General features: G+C 38.5%; 1 protein-coding gene across 2 annotated transcripts in view; it reads right to left on the reverse strand.

Annotated features, from left to right (window-relative positions):
- The window catches only part of JMJD1C (jumonji domain containing 1C), a 247,399-nt gene that overhangs the window by 80,383 nt on the left and 140,588 nt on the right, over positions 1-26,428 (reverse strand). For both annotated transcript variants that reach the window (XM_006835811.1, XM_006835812.1), the window contains one exon: positions 26,292-26,405. In XM_006835811.1, the coding sequence (XP_006835874.1) occupies positions 26,292-26,405 (114 nt within the window). The remainder of the gene's footprint in view (positions 1-26,291; positions 26,406-26,428) is intronic.

Consider the following 26,428-nt stretch of genomic DNA (forward strand, 5'->3'; position numbering starts at 1 on the left):
GTGGTGGTAATATGCCGTGGAGTCAGTTCCGACTCATAGCAACCCTGTAACAGGGTTTCTGAGGCTATAAATCTTTACGGGAGCAGAAAGGCAAATTTTTCTCCCGCGGAACAGCTGGTAGTTTCAAACCACTGACCCTGAGGTTAGCAGCCCGATTCGTAACCACTACGCTACCAGAGCTCCAAATATATATATATAACACCTTAATTACCCAGGACAGTATTCATGATGTATATATCACAATGGTTTTCAGTAAAACTTAGGCTACTTCTATAAAGATAGTTCAATTTATCAAGAAAAGCCAAGTAGAACAAAAAAAGAATATACACTGAGCAAGCAAACTAAACGATTATAGTTTCTGTCTACAAAAATGTGTTTTAAAAGGTAACTTACACAAATGATAAAACTTGCAAAATTTCATTAATGTGCTTTCAGTAAATAACATACTGTGGCATTATAGGATAAACACTGGATTGTTAACAAGGTAGGAGGTCCAAACCAGCCAACTGCTCCTGGGAAACACTACACAGGGTTGCTATGAGTTGGAAATGAAGCACAATTTAAGCTTTTCAATCACTACACCTCTGATTACTGGGATGCTGTAATACTTACTGACTACTAGAAAATGTGTTTTGCAGTAGATGTTGTACATGCAGTAAACATTACTACACAGTGATGTTGCAGACACACAAACCTGAGTTGTGAGTACTTCTTTGGTTTCCTACCTTAGTTATCTAGTCCTGTTAACAACAGAAGTACCACAACTGAGTGACTAACAGAGATGCTTGAAGTCAGAATTCATGGTGTTGGCTTGTTGTTGTTTTGTTAAGTGCCATTGAGTAGATTCTGACTCACAGAGACCCTAGAGCTTACCTAGGATATACGACGGTGGTGTGGAGATCTCGCAGCAAAATCAGTTTGATCTGCAAAGTTGACAGTTCAAACTCATATCAGTCGCTCCTCTGAAACCCTATATAGGGTTTCTATGGGTCGGAACCGACTCAACAGCACACAATAACAACAACGATGGTTGTGGTGGTACGCTGTCAAGTTGATTCCAACTCATAGCAACCTTCTACAGGGTTTCCGAGGCTATACATCTGTATTTATGGTAGCAAAAAGCCTCATCCTTCAACGCCTAGTGGATTCTTAACTGCTGACTCTGTGGTTAGAAGTCCAACACATAACCCCCTATGCATGCTACCAGGGCTCCGAAGAACATATGGTTGCTAAATGCTGTTGAGTCAGTTACGACTCAAAGACCCTGCACAGGGTTTCCGAGGAGAGGCTGGTGTTTGAGCCACTGACCTTGCGGTTCAAACGTACAATCCAGTGTAATACATTATTCCTGCAGCAGCATACCAGGGCTTACCTATATTTAGCATATATCAAACAAAAATGGGTAGAAGGAGCTAGATTTGAGTGTACCAGGAAAGATATTACAGACACAGAAGAGAAGATACTTGAATTAGAACTAGAGAAATTCAAAGGCACGGGAATCAAACATTTTAAGTAGGAAACTGAAATATTATGGACTGAATGTGGACAAGAGAAGAGAGCTCTGCAACAATCTAGCAAGGTAAGGATGAGACGTTAATACTGAAGAAACTGCAAGGGTGGCACAGAAAAGTAAGAACTCTGTAGTGCTACATCTGAATGAGGATCAATTTGAATACAGATGTATTTTATATTAAAACATTACAATATGTCCTACCTCTAAGAAACAATGACTGGTTCAGAAACAATGATCACTCCTAGTGACCTGCAAATACTATGAGGAACTAGTATTACTTAGAAAACTGACTAAATGGTCAGGAGTAGGAAATAGATAAGATAAATAAAATACAGCCTGTCATACTGCCAGCAAGTGCCCCTAGCAGAGTCTTTAAGGAATGACCTGGTGGATATAAAACACCAATCTTGTGGTTATCAGTCTATTGCCTATACTACAGTATCACACCAGAACTCCTCTATTTCATATTAGTTTTAAAGCCTACTAACAAGGAGTGGGGACAGGAGGGAGGAGCACAGTGACAGTTCAGTACATTTCATCTAACTGTGGGCATTGGAGCTCCATGAGTTAGGGAATGACTTGGTGAGTCATCAAATGAATTTAGGAGTGAATCTGGAGAGAATTCCATTAGCCAAAGCACCAATAAGGCTCATGACTGCATTGAGTTAAAAACACTTAAAATACGCTTAATCAAGAGATGATAGTGGTGGTGATGTGTTGTGGAGTTGGTTCCTACTCATAGCGACTGACCCTGTATAGGGTTTCTGAGGCTGTAAATCTTCATGGGAGCAGAAAGCCTCATCATCTGTCTCCCGTGGAACCGTTGGTAGTTTTGAACTGCTGACCTTCAGGTTAGCAGCCCAACTCGTAACCACTACACTACCAGAGCTCCTTAATCAGGAGATGGTAGTAAATAGAACTTACAGGTCATTATTAAAGTCTTTTTCTTAAATCAGGAGATGGTAGTAACAACTACGTTAAAAAAATCAGACTAAGCGGTGAACATTGGAGACTTAATAAAGTAAGTATTATGAAATAGAAACATTTAAGAATGCAACGATATGATGTGTTGCTATTATTGTTAAGTGCTGTTGAGTTGGTTCCGACCCACAGCCATCCTGTATAAGGTTTCCGAGGAGCAGTTGGTAAGCTTGAACTGCCAACCTTGCAGTTCAAATGGCTTTGCAGTCTGGTGCATTAACCCACAGCACCATACCAGGACTCGATATGATGGGAAGGAAAAGATGGTTAACATTTATTTAAAGAAATTATTAGGGGGGCAGCAAGATGAATGAATACTGGCTATGAAACAGTAATTGTAAAAGCTGGATTGTTGGTACATGTAGGGGTACATTATACAATACTGTCTATATGCTTATAATTGTCTGTAGGAGGTGGAGGGGGAGGGATAAAGAAACTTTAATAATGACCTGTAAGTCCTACTTGATCTAGTCACTTACCATCTTTCTGATTTCTAACCTCATTTGCTACTAATATCCATATCCCTCGCTCTACTCTTTGAACACTCAAGCTTTAGGGTCTTTAGCATTTTGCTTTTCCTGTTGGGAAAAGCTAAATGTAATAACAACCAACCAATTCTTGTCTCCTGAGGTTTATTCCCTTTCCTCCTTTCAATGTTTGCTCAAATGGTACTTTCTAGCAAGGCCCTTGCCATATAAGTTTGCAAACCACCATCTCTTATTAGTAAGAATACTTCCTTTTTCTTCTTCTAATATATATAACCAATCCTTGGATAAATATGGAGGTCTGTTCCCAAATGTGTTTTTAAATTAAGCTTTTTAATTTAAAAGCTGCAAGTGTAGTAGGTGACACAGAGGCTATGATGAAGAATTTTTTACAAATGAGTGTTGGTTCAACTATTTCAAGTGAGAGCAAATTTACATAACATTAAAGGTCAAGTATGATTTGCTTATAAGTATGATCTATTAACTCAGGGACTTACTGTACTTAATAGTTATTTTGGTTGTTGTGGGTGTTTTCCCACTAAAAACTAAGGGACTTTCATGTTTTTGTTTATGACAGTTTCAACAAGTACTCAGCACTGGGATACAGCTTGTTGTTGTCATTAGGTGCCATCGAGTCAGTACCGACTCATAGCAACCTTATGCACAGCAGAATGAAACACCGCCCGATCCTGGGCCAACTTTACTACTGTTGCCACACTTGAGTTCATCGATGCTGCCACTTGGCCAATCCACCTTGTTGGGGGGCTAATGCCCAATACATATTTTTTCAATTGAATTAGTTGTAGTAGAATAAAGGGACATATATCTGAGACAAGAGAAAACAACATAAGAAAGATGCAAATATTAATACAAGAACAGGAAGTTAAGGGTGTTCCTGCATGCAACCTCAATTTCCTCTCTGAGGCAGGAGAAAGGTTCTCTGCTGAGAAAAAAGGCAGAGTACAGGGGAAATAGTGATGATTTGCAGTTACTGCTCAGGGAAATGGAAGCTTACTAGGAATATGTAAAAGGATGTCAAACATTACCAAGCATTGTGCTGGAATTAGAGAGGACATTAATTCTAATGGGCACCAAAATACATGTGTGCAACTTTCTCTTGCACTTATTTTCCACTTAGTGAAAGGTTGTCTAACAGAAATTTTCATGATCACAGAAACCTTACATCTGCACTGTCCCACATATGGCTACTGGGCACTGGAAATAAGACTAATGTGACTGAGGAACTGAATTTTCCATTTAACTTTGCTTAATTAAAATAGTCATGCCACTAGTTGTTGGTAAGTACCGTCAAGTCAGTACTAATAGTGACCCTATACAGAGTTTCCAAGGAGCATCTTGTGAGCTTGAACTGCTAATGCTATATATATTAGAGTCCTGGTGTGGTGCTGTGGGTTAATGCGCTAAATTGCAAAGCCATTTGAACTGCAAGGTCGGTGGTTCAAGCTCACCAGCTGCTCCTTGGAAACCCTATACAGGGTCACTATGGGTTGGAACCAACTTGATGGCACTTTAACAACAACATCACCCAGTAAAATCATGAGGAACCTATATATACACTTGGTGTCTGATGCAGTGGCATATAATTAAATCACGTGGATCAACACTGAGACGATTCAGTTCTTTCTAGACAAATGCAATTAACCCTTTTTGGGTGCCAACCTTGGCTAGAGCTCCATTTGCAGTTAAGACCAGTTGACTTTTCAAATGTTAGCTCAAGTTTTTTCAATGATTAAAAAAAAAAGTCTCTCAAACAAGTTCTCACCTCTGGTAATGCCATGCATGGCTTCCAGTGACAGCAGTTCTTCTTGCGTGTCAAACTCAGCAGTTATCCCATGAATGAGAACAGTCAGTTGGGCAGTATTTGTCATCCCCATTGTCTCATCACAAGCCAGGGATAAAAATTGGAAATCTCATGCAAAATTCTTCAACACTCCCCTTTCCCCCCAATCTTTTGCTAAGTCAGTAGTCTTATCTGAGACTGTTCTCGAGACAAACTAACACGCTTAAAAAATTTGATTTTGTCTGGCGGTAATGACTCTGCATTAGTCACCAAGAACTCTTTCACAAACTTTCCCTCTACATGAGGCCACTGCTTCTTTGTGACTAGCTGGCTCACTACATAACTCATTTGAATCATGTTGTCTCTATCACAATGAGACCTAGTGAAAGCGACTTGTTTTGATTCCAAACTCCCCTGAAGAGCACTGATTTTATCCAGATGCATTTGGTCTCCCAACTCATTGTTTTTCGTATGTTTTAAGTTGTAATGACACCGCAGACGAGCTTTTTACATTACTGCTCATGGATAACCACAAAGTAGGCACACAGGTTTACCTCTGATTTCAATAAAAAATAATCATCTGTCCATTTCTTTTGGAAAGAAATGACACTCTTCATCAACTTTTCTTTGTAGTTGCCACTTGTAAGATGTCACACCAATTACGTTTAATAACAATCCAGTGTATGTGTCCCCAGTTACACGATGATTTTGCTTTGATCACTCTTCTAATCTTGCATCTTGGATTTGGAACATAGCCAACATTTGTATCAACTCTTGAGGTCTTTGCTGTGTACTGTAATTTCCTTAATCTTCGTTTTGGATGCAGTTTTTGTAAGGATCGCTAATCGGGGACAGGTGGATAAAGATTGTATTGGAGATAGCCCTTGTGCTGACAAGGTAGTTGAAAACATCGTTGACAATCAATAGAGACATGGTCATCAATACTGTGAGGAATCATCTCATCACATCTCCTCTCATCATTGTAGTTTCGCCAGTTAAAGTGTTAACACTTTCCCAATATGTACATTCCCAACCCGGTTGGCACAGACTATTCTCGGAGTCATCGTAATATAGGCCAATGGGCAGAGGGCAGCCGAATAAGCACACGTCTGTCCTGTCATGAACACGTATGTACTCTGTCTATACTGTGTAATGGATGTTCTTTGTCCTTCACAAATTATGTTATTATTATGATTCACTTAATATGAACCACAACAGGCTGTTGCAAAGATCTAATCATGCCATCTCTGAAACCAAGCTCAAACTTGTATTTATTCATTTATTTTTTTGACATACATTTTTTTAAATTAAATCTATTTGACATACATTTATTTATTTGGTTAGTCAGTTAGTTAGTTAGCACCTACTATTTTCCAGGAAGCAGCTCTGGTAGCATAGTGGTTACAAATCAGGCTGCGAACATTAAGGTCAGCAGTTTGAAACTACCAGCTGTTCCGTGGGAGGAAGATGAGGCTTTCTGCTCCCATAAAGATCTACAGCCTCAGAAACGCTGTACAGGGTCACTATGGGTCGGAACCAACTCGACAGCACTTAACAACAACAATATGAATTTATGTTGCTATGAAAAAAAAAATCCTAGATTTATTGAATTTCGAGTCATGCCTGTGGTTGCCTTGGCAGGATCATACCAAATGATTTTGAGGGCCTTGTAAGTGGTCCTAGAGTGGCGCTGTGGGTTAATGCGCCAGACTATAAAGCCATTTGAACTTCAAGGTCAGCGGTTCAAGCTCACCAGCTGCTCCTTGGAAACCCTATACAGGGATGCTATGGGTCGGGATCAACTGGACGGCACTTCACAACATAGGAGTACTGGAGTCCTGATGTGGTGCTTTGGGCTAATGCGTCAGACTGCAAAGCCATTTGAACTGCAAAGTCAGCAGTTCAATCTCACCAGCTGCTCCTTGGAAATCCTATACAGGGTCAGAACAAACTCAATGGCACTCAACAATAATATCATACTGGATAATGTCTTAAAAGTCTTTAGGCTTGAAGACTTTTTATATATCCAGATTTAAAAATTCTCTCCTGTTAGTCAGAATTCTTGTCTTTACAGAAGCAACTTTCAAAAAATTGCAAAGGGAAAAAGGGGTTGTAAATTGGCAACAACCAGCAACCCTATCATATAGTACCTGACTTTCAGGCAAAGAGCATCTAACATCTAAAAGATCACTGGATTTAAATAATAATAATTACCTGAAGGGTATTTGTTGTTAAGTGCCATTGACTCAGTTCTGACTCATAGTGATTATTGTATAGGGTTTCCAAGGAGTGGCTGGTGGGTTTGAATCGTCAACCTGTGGTTAGCTGTCCTGTGCTGATCCTACAGCTCCAGACCAGGACTCCACAGAGATAGGTAGGTATGTAGATACGTAGGTATGTATGTAAGAGCAAATGTGACTTTGGGAACCATTATATTACCCCTTTATAATCAATAATGTATCAACTTCTGCCATGGCTCTGTAGGATCAGCATTGGATTGCATACTACAAGGTCAGCATTTCAAACCCACCAGCTGCTCCTCAGAAACCCTATACAGGGTCACTATTTGGAATCAACTGGACTGGACAGCACTCAACAATATCATCAAGTAACTCAATTTAGAGACCTCAGGAGGTACCCTGGTGGCACAATGATTAAGTGGCTTGGCTGCAAAATGAAAGGTTGGCAGTTCAAATCTATTAGCCACTCACTCCACAAGAGACAGATGTGGCAGCCTCCTACTGTAAAGATTTACAGTCTTGGAAACGATTTGTCCTATAGGGTCTCTAAGATGGGATCAACTACACGGCAATAAGTAGGGTGTTGGTATAGAGCTCTCAGAGAATGGGTTTGTGATATAAGAATGTAACCTGAGGACATCAAGCAAGATGGCAGACTCACAACATGGGCCCTGCACAACAAACAAATAAGAGACAAGATGGAACAGACAGAGACGAAAATTCTGGAACCCTGAACTTCAGAGGAAAAGTTACACAAGTGGATTGAGTGCTTTGCTGGAAGGAGAAGCTGAACATGGGATGCTAAGAGATGGAGAATGACTTGTGAACGACCAGCAAGACCATCTTGTGAGCAGCTATGGCAACAGGAGACCTGGCACAACAGAGTCACACATGTGACAGGAAAGATTCCTTCTTTTCCCCCATATTACCCACCCGGGTGACCACACTCCTGGTGTGGCAATAGAGGATCAGCACTGCACTGTGAACCACAAGGTCAGCAGTTCAAACCCAGCAGCTGCTCCTCAGAAATCCTATACTGGGTCGCTATGAGACGGAATCGATTCAACAGCACTTAAAAACAGCATCCTAGTGACCAGAGGTGTGGTGACCTTCCACTCTCATCTGTACCCACACCTCAGACCCTGTTCTCCCAGAGTTTATTGTCATGTGGTTGGGAACCAGGCCAGTGTGAGGTGGAGGCCAACTTCACCACTTTAGTGTGCAGTATTGGTATCTGGGTTAAAGGTGGTTCAGCTCTAGACCTAAAGAACTCGCAGAGCCACCAGACAAGCATTTAACCAGTCACCCTGCCCCCAGCTGCCCTGTGGTCCCAAAAGACATTGAAACTGGTTCAATCAAGGGCCTCCATGAAGTACATCTGAATTGAGTACCCTGAACATACAAAAACCACCAAGGCCAATAGAACTCCATCGAGAGCCAGAAACTATGCTGTCACATCCTTCCCATACCTACATGTCAAGAGTCTATGCTTGCCAAGAGCCCCCAGAGCTCTCTCTCCTTCTCGGGTCCAGTGATTACACAGTTAATTGTTTTTTCCCTTTTGTTGCTGCATGGTTTTTTTTTTTGTATATTTCCACTTTTGCTTTTCCTTTTCTTGTTTCTCATTTCCCCCCTTTTGATCTCTTTACTACTCTCTATTCGCTTTTTTTTTCTTCTCTCCCTGGTTTTTCTACATGGATTTTATTTTACAATTTCTTCCTTTAATTTGCTCTTATTTTTTTCTTCTATAGCCCCATTTTCTTGTCCCTCATTTCTCTTTTTATTCTTCAGTGGCTTTTAAAAAGTTACTTCCTTTTATTTTCTTATTTTTCTCTTATATATTTTTTTCTCCATTTCCCCGTCCTTTTGTCTTTTTATCTGGTTCCTGTCTATTTTTATTTATTTCCTCTTTTCATTATTGGTTTCTTTTTTGTTTATTCTGGTTTTTTTTTGTGTATGTGTGTATGTGTGTGTGGGGTGGGGGGAAGTTATCTTTCCCACCTTTTAATAGACAGCAACCATTCCCATATAGCCCAGTCAGAGCCGTACCCTCTGCAGCTACACTGAGTGGACAAGAGCTAATACCACCTCCTATACCACCCGACTGCAGCCCTGGTGTAGCGCTGTGGATTAATGCGCTGAACTTTAAGTTCTGTTTGAACCACAAGGTCAGCGGTTCAAGATCACTAGCCAGCCACTCCTTGGAAACCCTATACAGGGTCACTAAGAGATGGAACTGACTCATATAAAACAACAACATGCCACTCAATCAATGATGGACAGCAGCCAACACAAGACAAGCTAACAAGACACTAGAGAGACATAGTCAAAACTCTGAAAACACAAAGTTGCCAACCAAGAATCATATACTCAACAAAAAGGGTTAAATTAGGATATTTCCAGATAAACAGAAATTAAAGGAATTTGTAATGACCAGGCCAACTTTACAAAAAGAACCTACAACAGTAGACAACAACCTGAAATTACCAAACATGACATTACCCAGAACTCAACCCATATACATATAAGTATGTAATGAACAATAAATCTACAATAATGAAAATCGGGAACCAGAGACATCAATTTATAATCAAGTCAACTATAAGGCAAAAAGAGGAAATACTATAAATACAGAACTTCCAAATGATCAAGATGTCAAGTAGGAAAATCAGAAAGACTTAGTAAATATTAACACAAGATAAATGAAAGAAAGGAAAAGAAAACCCACAAACAAAACTAACTGAGCACAGAAAATTATTTGGAACAAAGAAAGCAAAACCATCACACACCAACACAAAGGAAAATGACAGCAATTGTAATTACATTAAAAGTAAATGGATTAAATATACCAGCCAAGAGACACTGAAATGAATGGATAAGAAAACAACATCCTTTGATATACTGTCTACAAGAGACACATTAAAAGACAGAGACAGCCTAAGCGCCCATCAACAGAATGGTTAATCCATATACACATAATGGAACAACATGCAATGTTAAAGAGTAACAATGAATCTGCAAATTGCCTCATAATATGGATGAACCTTGGAGGACATTATGCTGAATGAAATTGGTCAATCAAAAGAGGACAAATATTGTATAACACCACTGTTGTAAAAAGCTAAGAAAAACTTTCTTGTTAAATGAAACATTCAATGATTGTTACAGGGTGGGTGGAGGTGGGGGGAGGAGAGAAATTAAAGAGAATAGAGGTAAATACTGTTAAATGATGGTACGTAGAGTGGACTGCAATCACTGTAAAGACACGAAGTCTATCATTTGTTGAATCTGTTCTGTAAACCTTCACTCAATTCACACACACACACACACACACACACACACAAGAATGTAACCTGAATTAGAATCTTGGCAGGGGACTTTTTCCGACATAAAAAACACCGCAGTATCCAATCTCAGAAACATCAGCAAAAACTAGGGCAATTCAGGGAACCAGATGAGGTTGTTTCTAACAATTTAGGTGCTGGCAGCACCTTACAGGCCACTTTAACTTTCTGTTGTCAGTTGCCCATTTCTACGTAGACTTGGCAAAACTGCTTTTAGAAGGATGCCACTTTTCCAGTTGAGTCTTAATGTATGGCCCAGTGATTTATCAACAAGTAGAGAGTGGAGAAAGAAATGAGAAAACATGCTTATATTAGGAAAGGCGTATGGGTGGACTTGTTTTGATTATCAAAAACGAGAAGAGGTACTAAAGGCATTTACTGTCTGTCCCAGAGTCGCAGATACCCATCATATAACACACTACAAAACAAAGAATCAAAAAAATACCTACAGTACTATACAAGATACCCCCCATCTTACTTCTAAACCCTGTATTCTGAATATAAAGAAACAGGGAACCCATCGGTGACTCCCACAACATACAACACAAGTACAACCCGTTTTAGAACTTAACAGCACTTTGCTGTAACTCTATTTATGTCTAAAGAAAAATCAAGTATTTTATCTGTTTTTAAATAGTTGTTAAACAAAATGATTGGCATACAGCAATAAGTGAGTTTCTATAAACTATATCTCAGCAATGATGAGATCTTTTCCCTTTAATCTTCATATACTCTCTGAAGGACAGATCTACTCCTTAATACTTTACATGGCAGGAGTTACACTCCATAGACTGACCTGCTGCCTCACAAAATTTCAACAGTAAAACAGAAAAGTAAACTTTAATATAGTTTATCTTTAGGGTTAATAGTCATTTGGGTAAACAGTGCAGTTATCAAAAAGTGGTGGGAAAACATACAGCCAAACACTGCTTTTTTTGTTGTTAACAAAAGCTGACTATTCCTATATTCATTGAGAACAGCAATATTAGACCAGTCAAGTAGATGACACAACTGAAAGTGACTTTAAAAGGTTCCATAGCTTATCACCATTTGGCTTTCACAGGAAGACAGGATGAAGAGAGTTTATAAAAGTGACAAAACCATCCAACATACATCCAACTTACAGGCAAAGTTTTCAAGTACCTACCAGCTCTGCTGCCCTACTGACCCAGGTACTAATTAATATTCAACCTGAGAAAACTTTGGAGTCCTGGTGTCGTGCTGTGGATTAATGTGCTGAAATGCAAAGTCAGTTTGAATCCCAAGCTCATCAGTTGCTCCTCGGAAATCCTATACAGGGTCACTATGGGTCAGAAGGAGTCCTGGTGTGGTGCTCTGGGTTAATGCGCTGGACTGCAACTTGGCTTGAATCACAAGGCTAGAGGTTCAAAGCTCATCAGCCACAGATAGCCACATCTTTCTCCCAGTGTGTGGCTGGAGGGTTTGAATCAATTATCTTGAGGTTAGCAGTCCAATGCCTAATTCACACTATCGCCAGGAATACTGACAAAACTTAGGGGCTACCTATGTTAAGAATAATAGGGTTATGACCTTTGTATCCTGCCATAAACCCAATCTAGGCTCATACACTTTCCTGGTATCTGCCTCTTACTTTATTTTGCCTCTGTTTTTGTATGTGTTTCCCCATTAGATTACAGGATATATCAAAGCAGGATATTTGTATACCTGAATTCAACACAGCAGGCTCTTAAACATATGAATGAATAGGCCCCAATGCACATTACTTATTAACTAAGGGATATCTGGTAAGGCACTGTAAGGTAATTCGCTGGACTGCAAGGTCCCTTTGAAAGCAAGGCTGGTGGCTCAAACACAGCAGGAGCTCTAGAAAATCCCATACAAGGTCCCTGTAAGTCAAAACCAACTTGACAGCACTTTCCAACTTTGTGTGGCACTATGGTTAATGTGATAAACTGCAAAACCAGTTTGAACTGCATGGTCGGTGGTTCAAGCTCAAGAACCGCTCCTCAGAAACCCTATACAAGGTTGCTATGGGTTGAGATTGACTCAATGACACTTGACAACAAGAACTACAAAAGCAGTATTTTGTCTTTTGTTTGAAATATAGGAAGATTTGGATTATACAAACATCTCTTTTGACAAGAAGCTGGCAAAGCTTCATTTTAAAGTATTTTGTTTTTCATTTTAACTTTGAGAAAATTTAGATCAGGATACCTATACACTCAATAGAGAAAACTAGGCAGCTGAGAAAACAGGGATATTGCCAAATATCGTAATCTGTTTGGATTCTCTAACTAGGGAACAAATGAGTCTGAAAATGATACACATATCTGAAGCATAATTAAATGCAAGTGTGGCAGTGGTAGTGAAGTTGGCCCAGGATTGGACATTGTTTCGTTCGGCTGTGCATGGGGTCGCTATGAGTCGCTTCCGACTCGATGGCACCTGACAACAACAACAACAAAGTGTGTGGAAAGTTAGGGAAATTGTGCAGACAATAAAATTTAACACGTTCATTTAAGGCTGTATTAACTATAAGGAAAATAACAAAGCATCAATGAGAAAAACACTAAAAGACACAAGGCCGGTCCCCAAAATACAAAGATAATTCACATCCCTGCTTCCCCACTTTTTCATATGACACCACTCACCATGCAGAGTTTTCTATCTCAGTGATTCTAACCACCCCCAAAGTGAGTTATTTCAAAGCAGTTACTTTCACAGCCTTCAGTACATCGGCTATGCAAAACTGGCTCCTCACAAGTTAGGACTCTGTCATTCTATAACCCCAAAACCCACTGCAATCAAGTAGATTCGGATTTACAGCTAAACCTAAAGGATGGAGTAGAACTGATTCCTAGGCTTTCTGAGGCTGGAAATCTTTATGGGAACAGAAAGCCTTGTATTTCTCCTGTGCTGAACTTATGGTTGTTGTTAAGTGCCATGGAGTTGGTCCCAACTCATGGAGACCCTATGTGGCATTTCCAAAGAGCAGCATGGTAGGTTTGAACTGCCGACTTTGTGGTGCAAACTGACCTTGAAGTCCAGTGAATTATCCTGTAGCACCATACCAGGATACCAGGATTTATGGGTAGCAGCCCCATAGGCCACCAAGGCTTCTCTGTTTTTCTAACCATCTGCTAAATAGGAAGACATCAGGCCTGGCTGGCTTTCTCTGTCCCTGGTGGGTTTGAGAATTCATTAGAATAACTCAGAACTCAAGGAAAGGACTCTACTCACTAAGCTTTGAAATGTAACAAAGATATATACAGAACTGCAGAGGTGAGATCTGGGAGGAGTTTTCAGCACAGAACTTTACATCCCAACAGAAGTGCAGGGCCTCCCACTTGCATATCAATCGGGAAGCTGAATAGGAAGCTTGAAGGTCTGAAGTCCTTTATAATAGTTATTGGGGTCTCAATCACAGCATGTCTAGAGCTAGAATGCACAGTCAGTGACTGAGTGAGTGTCTGAATATGCAAGGCTGATATCATCATCTTTTCCCTCAAACCACCGGCTTCTTTTTCCTAAAATTAACTGATAAATTTGTGGTCCTTGGACTCACCATCTCATAAGCATACTTTTGAGTTTTGCCTGGCAGGAGGCCTGGTGTGGCTCTGTAGAATAAGCATTTGACTGCTAACCGCAAGGCAGTTCGAGCCCAACAGTCACTTCTCAGAAATCCTATTCAGGGTTGCTATGAATTGGAACCAACTCAACAGCACTTGACAACATTTTCAGAAGCTAGACACAAAAGACGAAACTGAGTTCTTTGTCCTACAGGAGGAAAATTGGAAAAACTTCTCATATGATGGCTCTCAAAGGCAAGGTGGTATAGAAGAAATAATACCTTAAAGTTCTGGTTCTGCTAACTCATGTGCTGTGTTAACATAAATGACAAGTCACAACTTCCCCCCAAACTTACTTTCTTCACCTGTAAATACTGCAGAAGTCACACATGGAAACAAGTATTAAGAGAAGCAAAACACCTATGAGTAAGCAGAAGAAACCAGTCCACAGAAGGGAGATTGGGGGAGGAAAAAAGGATGAAAATTTGACTTGAGTTCTTGCCTTTCCAGTTCCCAACTCCAATTGGAATAAAGTCCAACTGCTTTCCTGCTTAATGTCCTTGAGATTGCCTCTTCTATCTTTAAAATAGCCCTCTTCCTCTTTTATTTAATTAAGTGGGTTTCCATTTCTTCTACGGTATCTCATTTGTATATTAGAACTCTTCATATATGTGTACTAAATGCATTCCACAAAATTAAAACAATAATACAATCTATTTTCCTTATGGGGTAAATAATAACAGTAATGCACAAGGACATGTTTTAGAAACTGATAAATTTCACATTAAACTAAGAAATAATATTTGAATTTTGAAATTTTAATATAGTTGTACTTTAGTAAGAATTAGCATTGGGCCAAAAGAATAAATAATATTATCAACTCTATTTTGGAGGGGGAAAAAAAAAAACCCTAGAGAATATTCTCGCTCAATGGTAACTAACTACAGCTAACATTTTTAGAATATCTGATTTTTACAAGAACAAATTCATATACTTTAAATTCAAAACAGCAGCCACAAAATTTAAAAAGAGACAGGCAGATTTTCCAGCATACGATGATAGCAGATTTGAGATCAGGAGAGAACTATTGCAGACTTATCAAATGTTTTTAATATGAGTACTGCAGAACAGCTCATTCTTGGGCCAAATTTCAGTCAAAATAACGGTTCCTGGACTCCATGAATATATTTTCAACACATTAAGGTTTGCAACTAATTTTTACAAATGAAGAATCCCTGATTTAATGACAGTAGATATCCTTTTGGGTAGAACAAAATACCTGATTTGTAGAACCCTTGTAAGCATGTTTGGTAACTACTTTTTAACCAATGGCTACATAAAATCAGGCATGTGGGAGAGAAAAGTATGATTAAATAGAATGCAAAACAAAATGCAAAATTATTGAAAATTTAAATATGTACCAACTTTAATTTAAAAACAAAAGAAAAAAAAACAACGTCAATAAGGAAGCTAGTTACCCCTTTCTTGTAGTCTATTCCACTATCCAGGTTTCAACTTGGCTCCCCCACTGCAAGCTGTCACTTTTGACTGAAAATGGAATAAAGCCCAGGACTACATAATAGCAGCTTCCTGCTCTGGTCCCATCTCCTAGACCACCCCTAGGCCATGCCTGCACACAGATGCTGATTTTACCAAGCCAATAATCTACAAGTTCACAGCTATGATACTGTATTTTTCACTCTTGGCACTGTGTATTTCCTACAATCTCAGTTTTCACTTTTACTGATTTTATTTCAACAAAGTACCTTTAAGCTTCAAACGATGCTAATATAAATGCAAAGTGAAATGGCAAAAGAAGCATATGAAAACTCACAGTAACTGGGAATGTGATCAACTCCTTTCAATGCAAAACTGAGAAACAGATATAAGTGAAACACAGAATAGAATGCTCTAGATTAAGTATTATTAATTCATACCATCTTGTTATTCTCATTTTGCTAGAACTTTAATTCTTCAATTCATAAATAGCAAGCGTGACTCAAAAGTTCTCTCCTTTAACATAAACCAAGATTTTGACTGAAAATCTCCAATCTCTGAGACTAAAATAATTACGGTTTAACTTGATTAGTTTAATGGTGATCAGGGATGGCTGTCTTCTTCCACCTTGAATAAGTTCATGCAATTACGACTGAGTGTTAGGAGTAACTTCTGGTCACCTAGTCTAGTTCTTTTATTGCATGCTTAGAGGATTTCCAAACTGGAATGCTAACTGTAAGGTTGGTAGCTCAAACCCACCAACATCTCCTTGGAAATCTGACACAAGACAAGGTTGCTATGAGTTGGAAATGACTCAACAGCACATAACAACAGTACTATATCCATATGACCTTTCCCCACAGCCCATAGAACACAATGCCAAAGAAAGAAATGCAATTCTGTAACTTGCTGAGCATCATACACTTTGAATGTAAAAACAACTATTAGTAACAATTGGAGTTTATGAATTTGTGGGAAAAAAATAAGGGTATGTTGGGAAGCGTAATACCACAGTATGGTTCACAGAAGCCACCTTTTCAGTAAAGTAACAGTTTAAAAAGTCACCACAGATGGTGATCCTATATATAAGGTTTCCAAGACTATAAGTCTTTATTGGTGCAGGCAGCTTCATCTTTCTCCTGAGGTGCAGTTGGTGGGTTTGAATTGGCAGTTAGCAGCCCAAAGCTTAACCCACAGTGCCACCAGTCTCCATAAAATTGGGCTAGGGCCTGAACGTGAGAGGAATACCTATGGTATTGGGAATCAGGAAATAAAGTTTAAAGTCACCCCATATGGAATAATTTTGTTTTACAGATGACAAAAATTAATTAATGGAATTATACTTATGGAATAAGCAGTGAAGGGAGTCAATATTATTCTATTAGGAAATTTTGCAGTACTAAATAATTATGTTTAAAAATTAAAGAGAATATGTTAAATATTGATCTGTTAATAAAAAAGCAAACATTATTTGGATCTCAATTATACATAAACTTTGCATAACTAATGAAAAAAAAGAAGTCACCACAGATTCTTACCTATAAACACATGTATTACACAGTGACTATGGGCTGCATGCTTGGGAATCCTGGGGTAATGCTTTAGCACTGGACTGTTAACTGAAAGGTTGGTGGTTCAAGCCCTCCAGCCGCTCCTAGGAAACCTTATTCTAAGTTGGAACCCACTCAATGGCACTTAAAAACAATGAATTACAAAGCAGATAAAAAAGCATATCTAGCACCAACTGCAAAAAAGGGTAGGTGTTCAAGACAAAGTAAAACAGAAAGTTAGTGGAAGGACACAAGAGAGATGTGTCAAATGAATACATGAATGGTAGAAAGAGAAAGGGATTTCAAATATCCTCCAAAAAGTTTAAGACACCATTTACTAATAAGGAAATTTAAACGAGTACAGATAATAGTCATTTTCTACTGGAATTTCTAATATATTCATTTAGCTAATCTCAATTATCCTTTTTAACAACCCTGAACTAGATGTTATCTTTACTTCATAGAAAAGGAAAATGTTTATTTACAATAGTTTAGGCTTTTCCAATGACACATAGCTAGTAAATGGCAAAGCTAGAATTTGAACCCATGCTTGCTTGACTTATGACTTCAAAACTCACATCTTAACCATTACGGTAAATTGAATCTGTAAAACAAAAAACACTAGTGAAAAAATCAATTAGCTTGGTTTTTAAAAATTATTTAATACAACACCCTGCTAAGAATGAAACTCAAAGGGAACACATGAGCAGGCATGTAAGCTTGCTGGTGACCACACTGGTCTACCAGTGAGTGCAAGAGGGGGAAAGGAAGCAATGAAGAAATGGGTTGAGTTCAGCCACTTTCCATAGACTCCTATTGATCTGGAGATGAGAGAGAGAAGAGGAAGGGGTGGTTGGTCCTAAGTGGGGTGAGACCTGGAGACTCCTGAGCCCAAGGACAAAGGACAAAGCCACAGAAGGCTAGAGCTGAGAGTGAAGCATATAGCTGATATGAGGTGAGGGGACACACACAAAAACACTCATACTTGCAGATAATACCCATGTGACCTAGCTTCGATGGCTTGATAATCAGAACTCGACTAGAGGAAGATTTAAAAAAAAAAAAAAAGGCAATTTCTGATATAAGAAACGAGGGTAAGTTGCTATAATTTGATGAACTTGACATATACTCATGGATGTTGTAGCTCAAAATACTAACTGAGAGGGTAGGAGTCTTCTTCACATCAAGTAGCAACGCTATCCACTCCCCTCTGTACACAGGGTAGATAGGGACAGGAAACTCATAGACATTGGCTACCTAAAATGAGGGGGCAATAAAGGCGCAAGGTGACTGGCTTACAAGTTTTCAAGAGGGAGTCTAGCTTGTGTGTGTGTGGGAAGACAGCATCCCCACTGAATAGTTTTCATCTTGTCTAGATGGGTCTGGTGAAAAGAGATGGGGATAAGACTCTTATGATTTAATAGTGTGTAATTGTTATCATGAATAGCTGCGACTGTCACAATTGTAAAGGTATAGAAGTTTTATAACAAAAATGGGGAATACTTAATCTTACAGTCCAGAAACAGAGGACCCTAGGACCACCAAGGGAGCAGAGCATGAGGGGAATGTGGGACCTTATCCAGAGAAGCAGTGACACTAGATATGGAGGCAGAGAGGGGGACAGAGAGAGAGAAAACAGCTGAGAACTGTAAATTCATGGATTTAGACAGACTGAGAGCTGGTGGCCAGAAGGCAGGTTTGCAGAATGTGCCCTTTGGTGGTTTAAATTATTATATATACTATATTTATATCAATTAAAAAAACAAACAGACAGCTAAATGAACAGAGAGAAATACTGTTAACTGATGGTACATGGAGGGGATTATAATCATTGTAATGAAACAAAGTATATGATTTGTTGAATGTAAAACTGATGATCTGCCCTGTAAACTTTCACTCAATTCACAGTAAAAACAAAACAAAACAACAACAAATATATATATATATACATTACAATAGTTAGCTTGTAGAAAACTTTGTTACTCCCTTACTTCAAAGTTTCCACTATTTCATATCCGGAGAAAGATGAGGTTCCCTGACCTCCCTTGAAAACCTCACACTCCATGGCACATAACAAAAAAGATGTTTCATATGGCCTACAAGATAAAAGACACTAAGTAGTGTACTTAGCAAAGCTTTACCTCTTTCATTTGACTCCATCATACTTAAATAGTTCGATATCTATTATTCCAAAACAAATTTTCTTTGCTAGCTAGGTTACTAGAAGTAGAAATGGAAGGTAAGTAAAAAAGGAAGAAACCCCCAACTGGATGGATTGGCACAGTGGCAGCAGTACTGGACTCAAGTATAGCAATGATTGTGAGGTTGACATAAGACTAGGCAGTGTTACATTGCGCATAGGGTAGCTATAAGTCGGTACCTACTCGAATGCACCTAACCACCACCTACCAACAAGTCAGAAATGACTTGATGACACTTAACAACAAATCTAGTGTAGAACTTCATGGAAATTGTACACACACTTTCTTTAAACCAGGCTTTATATCAATTTAAAAAAAATTATTAGGCACTTTGTGCTAACTAACCTTTTGTGGTTACCAGTCCAACACTTAACCCACTGAGCCAATATGAATGTTTCATTTTAAAAATACGCTGAAGTGATCCATGTAAATTATAACTTGAAGTGAGGGTAATGACATGTGTAAAAATGTTAGTTCTCTCCCTCCACCAACCAATAACAACCTGTCAACTTTTCGCAATATATAACCTGGAGACTAGATCTGCCTACAAGTCAAATCTCTGTCAACAAGATTTTCAAATCTTTATCAATCGACCAATTAAGTAAAATATTTAAGTCAAGAGAGTATATTTGTTCACCTTGGCTGAATAAAGGGCTAAATTTGATCATATTTGCATTATCTCACCCTGGTTGTGAAGCAATTCCCAAACTTTACAGGATAGTAACAAAAATTTATCAGGAAAAATATGCCTGTGTACATTCTACTCTGATCAATTTATCTTAGGCAATTGTTTAAAATGATCTCTAGGAAACTAGATGTACTCAGCAAAAACTACCTTGTTGTAGTTAAAGTGCTGTGAAGTCGGTTCTAACTCATAGGGACCGCGTTTAGAATCTCCGAGGCTTTAAATCTTCAAGGGAGGAGAAAGCCTCATCCTAATCTCAGGCTGAAACCTTGGACCATGTGGCAGGCTGAAACCTTGGACCATGTGGTTCTCAGTCTAGTGTTTATCATATGGAACCACTGCACTCCACAACTACCTCAATAATTGATAACCAGTCACTGAATCTATAGGATTGAATTATAGGTTAAAACAACTCAAACTGGAAAAACAACTTTTTTACTACTGGCATATGGAGTTATAAACAGATCTGGGTAAATGCAGACACAACGCAGCCAGTAGATACTGTAAGATTCTTCTCTGTTCCCATCTTTAAGCAATTTTAGTTAGGTACTAAGAAAAAACTCAGGTTTGATCCACCCACACAGTTTCCCTTTAATCAGAAATTCATAGCACAAGAGTATATAGTATAGTTGTTGAGTGGGGCCGTCGAGTCAGCTCTGACCCATAGTGACCCTGCATATGATTTCCAAGGAGCTGCTGGTGAGCTTGAACCGCCAACCTTGTAGTTCAAACGGCGTTGCAGTCTGGCGCATTAACCCACAATGCCACACCTAAATTATCGAATGATAAAAACTAAACTAAATCTGTTGCCAACTCATGTCATCCTGTGTGTTGACAGAAACTGTAATATGAATAATCTTATCTATAAACTTTAAACAGCTCATTACAACCCAGGACATCAAATACGATCATTCCTTCTGTCTAGGATTTCTGATTCTACCTTATTCAAAAGAAACCATCTCATTGCTACAATGAATTTTGGTACACAAGATAAAGACAGGGTATATTTTTTTAATAAGAACGTTCTGCATCAAATCTCTAATGGATTATGCTAGTACCCTTTGCACTAATTTTTTTTAAAATTACATTTAATAGCAAAGAGGATTGTGATCCCTAGAAAATACAGGACTAACAAGCCAGACCAACCCAGATTAATTGGTATGAGTCATGTACAACATTCAGGTATGAAATAATCTTTTATATCCTCTATGAAGCAACTAAGCTGAAAACTGCAGGTGTGTGTGTGGCCAGTCGCCAAAATCTATGACAAGATGATTTCAAAAGCATCTGAATGTTCGTATTTTACTATTAAATCGTTTTTAAGTAAATGTGATAAAAATTTTAATCAAATTCATGGAAAGATTTTTATAACATCTATAAAATCATGCTCCTTGGACTCCTAATGTGACACTGTAGGATCAACACTAGACTGAGAACCACAAGGCCAGCAGTTCAAATCCACCAGGTGCAATACAGGGTTGCTATCGCTATGAGTTGGAACTGACTCGACGAAACTGAACAACATAATCATGCTCCAAATAGTAAATTATGTTTAGCAACAATGCCACAAAAATCGTAATAAATAAATCCCCAAACAAATACAAAAGCAATCTGCAAAACAGCATTCCAGAGTCCTGGTATGGCGCTGTGGGTTAATGGTGATGACTGGGAAGTCAGTTAGAATTGTAAGGCCAGCAGTTCAAGCTCACCAGCTGCTCCCTGGAAACCCTATGCAGGGTTGCTATGGATCAGAACTGACTCAAAGGCAATTAACAACAACAAAACAGCATTATAAAGAAGCATTATTTTGTTTTCCCTTCTTCCTAGCCAAAGTTCTCTCCTACTTCCCTTTCTCTCTCTCCTTTCCCTTCCCCTTTTACTTAAAAGAAAGTTAACTGCAGCCAAGAAACCAAAAAGAAGGAAGCAGAAACTCACTTATGTGCACAGAGAAGGAATAAATACTACAATATTATGGTATGATAGCTGTCCTTGTGTGATGCTATAGGATAAGCACTGGATAGCAAGGTTGGTATGAACCACGAGGTAAGTGGTTCAAACCCACCAGCTGCCCCTCAGCAACCCTATAAGGGTCGCTATGAGTAGAAATGGGCTTAACACAACAACACTATCTGTAAATAATGATTTCATTTCTCTCCTCATTTAACTTGCTTTCCCAAATACTGAAACTATAACCTTTGGTGGCAGCACCCTTGCTATTCATTCCATCAAATGGTAGGCTGTTCAACTCCCCAGCAGATAGAGGAGGTTTTCTACTCCCGCATATCATTAAAGCCCGAGAAACCCTCTACAGGGTCCCTATGCATGGGAACTGACTTGACAGAACTGAAAAACAACTTCCCTCAAACCCAACCCCAACCCACTGCCACTGAGTCAATTCCAATTCATACCTATAGCACGCAGCAGAGCTACTCAGGAGGGTTTCTGAGGCTATAAATTTTTACAGAAGTAAAATGCCTTATCTTTCCCCCATAACTGGCTGGTGGTTTTGAACCATTAACCTTTTGGTTAGTAGCTCAAAGCATAATCCACTGCACCACAGGGCTCCTTTTAACTTTGTTTCCCAAATATTGAAAACGATAATCTATGATGACTGCTGTTACACAACTACCACCATCCCCCCACCAACGCCCTAACTATACAGACAGGATCGACTAGCTTAATACATGCCATCTGCAAGGAAATCATTCACACAGGCGTCAAACCACAGACTCAGTGACCTTCTATAGTGTTTCCAAGGAGTGGTTGGTGGGTTTGAAGTGCTGACCTTGAGGTTATCCTACAGCATCATATCAGCACTCTAAGAAATATATACATACATATATATATATGTATGTTGTTGTTGCTAAGTGCCGTTGAGTCAATTCCAATCCATAGCGACCCTGTATAGGGTTTCCAAGGAGAAAACTGGTGAGCTTGAACCACTGACCTTGCAGTTCAAACGACTTTGCAGTCTGCCGCATTAGCCCACAGCGCCACACCAGAATTCTGTATGTATGTATAGATACACATATGGTGGTGGTGGTGATGTGCCGTGGAGTCGGTTCTGACTCATAGCGACCCTGCATATGGTTTCCAAGGTTGTAAATCTTTACGGGAGCAGAAAGCCTCATCTTTCTCCTGCGGAAAGGCTGGTAGTTTCGAACTGCTGACCTTAAGGTTCGCAGCCCGATTCGTAATGACTACGTTACCAGAGCTCCTTAGATACACATATATACATATATAAAGACTATCTCCATTAAACATGTTTTTGCATCCTTCATACATAAGAAGCCTATAAATTATAATAAGCGCCTGGATTCAGAAGAAATAGACTCGTAAAATTTAAAGTGAGAAAATACAACCGAGAAAAAAAAATCATTAAAAAAACAAAAACAGGAACACTTGTTCCCTTAACTCAATTTGACTTACATAGGATTACCCCAAGGTTGAGATATGGTCAAAGCACTATTTACAAAATCTATGCCAGAAACAACTGCTATGTTGTTTAAGATGCCAAAGAATTGAATGTACTGTTTGGACAAGTGGCTAGAGGAAACATTCTAATAAAAAGGTGAACTTTTTTTCCTTTTGTCTTTACTAAAATGTGTCTATATTTCAACAAATTAATTTAAAAGTAATACATTTGAAAAACTAGACAGAACCACCTTAAGGCTCTGAAGTAAATTTTCACAGTGAATGAGACAGTAGCTGTCTATCGTTTGCACACTTTTAATGAACAGATTTAAACAAAAAAAGTTTGAATACATCTAAAAAAAACTTTATTGTAAACCGCCAAAAAAATGTATAGAAAATTTTAGTTACAGTAAACTGTGTCCTAAACCTACTAAGAATTAGTTCACATTTTTTTTTGTAAAACACAATTGGTTAAAATTTTAAGTGAACTGATTTCCCTCAGAAAGATAAAGCATACATATAGGTCAAAGGTCAACCTTTATATTCTAGCAAAAACCTGCTATCCTGTCTATTCAGACTCTTGGTGACTCCATGTATATAAGAAAACTATACAAACATCCACAGAGTTTTCAATGGCTGACATTTTGGGAGTAGATCAAGGACCTTTCCCCTCAAGGTACCTCTGTGTGGACACAACTGTCAGTCTTCTGGTTAGGAGCTAACTACCTCAAACACTGGCATTACCCAGGGAATCCATACATACAACAAAGCTGTCTAAATAGCTAGCCTATCACAGATAACCATACAAAGTACCAAGTAACACAGACTTTTAATTAAAACCCAAACAAACTGACACAACAAAATCTGAATGTAAATATTTCAAAAACCCTATAAAATGTTTGCACACTGTTTTAATCATTATCATCTAAATAAATATGTTGTAGCATTTTAGGCCACCTGGCAAGAGCATATTTCTAAAAGTAATTTCTAAATAATGATATCACTACTCTACATCAAATCCTGGTGTGACACAGTAGGATAAGCACCAGACTGCTAACTGCAAGGCTGGTGGTTCAGTTCTAATGTACCAAGTACTCCTTGGATCCTATCACAGGGTCGCTATGAGTTGAACCAACTCAACAACACTTTAACAACAAATCAATCCAACGGGAAATATTCGAAGTGCAAAATTAAATATTACTAACAGCTCTGGTAGCACAGTGGTTACAAATTGGGCCGCTAATCTCACGGTCAGCAGTTCAGAACTACCACTTGTTCCATGGGACAAAGACGAGGCTTTCTGCTCCCGTAAAGATTTACAGCCTCAGACACACACCCCCTCCCCTCCAGGTACAGGATCTCTATGAGTCGGAACCAACTCTATGGCACATAAAAATTGGAAGCTTTTTTAAATTTCACCAAAATTCAACTAGTCTAACAATCTCTAGAAGACTATTAGAAATGTAAAAGAAAATATTATAGTTTATAGTAAACTAAACAGCACTCGGAATAGCACAACAAAACCCAAAGAAAAGGTTCAAAGACACCCACTATTAATCTGGGATTTGCTATGAATTCTTAGCTATAAGTACTATAAATGGACAGTAAAAATTAACAATACAATAACTAGCTCTAGTATTAAGTAATATAACTTCACACACAATAGTTGCTAATTACAAAACATTCTTGTTCCCATAGAAATAGCGACTCCATTTTCAAAAAAATTTTATAGGATGAAATTAAATAAAAGGTAATATATTGACTTTCTGCTAGTTTAAAAAGCAAAAACAAAAACAAAACTCAAGTTCCCTCATCCTTTCTTGCAATTGTTGTTGTTAAGTGCTATGGAGTCAGTTCTGACTCATAGTGACCCTGTATAGGTTTCCAAGGAATGGCTAGTCAGTTCGAACAGCTGAACCTTGTGATTCAAAGCAACCCTGTGGTCCAGCACTTTATCCCACAGCACCACACAGTGAAATCTATAAAAATCAAGATTTAATGCAATCTTAAGTCTAAATACAAAGAATATACACATCTATGAGTTTTTACTTATACATGAAAAAATTAACTAATAAAACTTGATCAGAAACTTTAAAATTTATATTTTGATATGATTTTTTACACCTGGTTTAAATCTAACAGAATATTAGAAAATATTTTTCCCATTAAATATGCCATGATTTTATATATACATTGCAACACTAAAGTTTATAAATGAAATGATTCCATTAATGATTAAAGGAAAATTCTCCCTTAAGAAAAAAGAATTGCAACTATGCAAAACTGATATGCATACATAAGACTCAACATTGTTGTTCCAAATGTCATCTAGTCAGTTCCTACTCATTGTGACCCAGTATAGGGTAGGGTCTCTGAGACACATCAGCTGGGTTATAACTGCAGATTGTGGTTCACAGTCTACCTACAGCACCACACCAGGATTAATCACAACTTTCATTTAATTACATTAACTGACACCAATTCTTAACCTTCAGGGGCAAAATCATTTACCAGGAGTCCTGGTGTGGTGCTCAAGGCAGGCAGTTCAAACCCACCAGCTGCTTCTTGGAATGGGTTACATGGCACTTTAACTACAACAATACCCAACCATTTCCCAACAATGAACATAATTCAGAATGTAAGTTACACCATGTTAGGGAGTTTATAACTTCTGTATTTCCAGGGACATAATGCTGCATGGCTCACAGTAGGTTCTCAGTTTATATGTATAACTGAATAAATTATTTATGGTGTTAATGTGCTGGACTGGAAGGTCTGTTTGAACTGCAAGGCCAACAATTCAAGCTCACTAGGCGCTCCTTGGAAACCCTATATAGAGGCCCTGTAAGTCGGAACTGATTTGAAGACGCTTTATAACAACGACATCCTATAATTAAATAAAATGTATTAGATGCACTAGGTTCTTTTTACAACTAGATGTTAGACGGAACATAATACAGCAAGAGAATCAAGTTGAATACAAATGAAGTTTAAAGAATAATTTTGAAAAGTAACCTAAAATTTCTTACCTGGTAGGGCTGAAAGGCACTATCTTCAGTTAAAAAATCCAATTGTTTATCTACAAGGAATTCTACTGCAGTGATTGAACTGGGTACACTTCTTTCAATCAGAGGTTTGAAAATCTGTCAAAAGAAAAAAATTCTAA

This window comes from Chrysochloris asiatica, unplaced genomic scaffold (genome assembly GCF_000296735.1).
Source record: "Chrysochloris asiatica unplaced genomic scaffold, ChrAsi1.0 scaffold00020, whole genome shotgun sequence".
NCBI lineage: Eukaryota > Metazoa > Chordata > Mammalia > Afrosoricida > Chrysochloridae > Chrysochloris > Chrysochloris asiatica.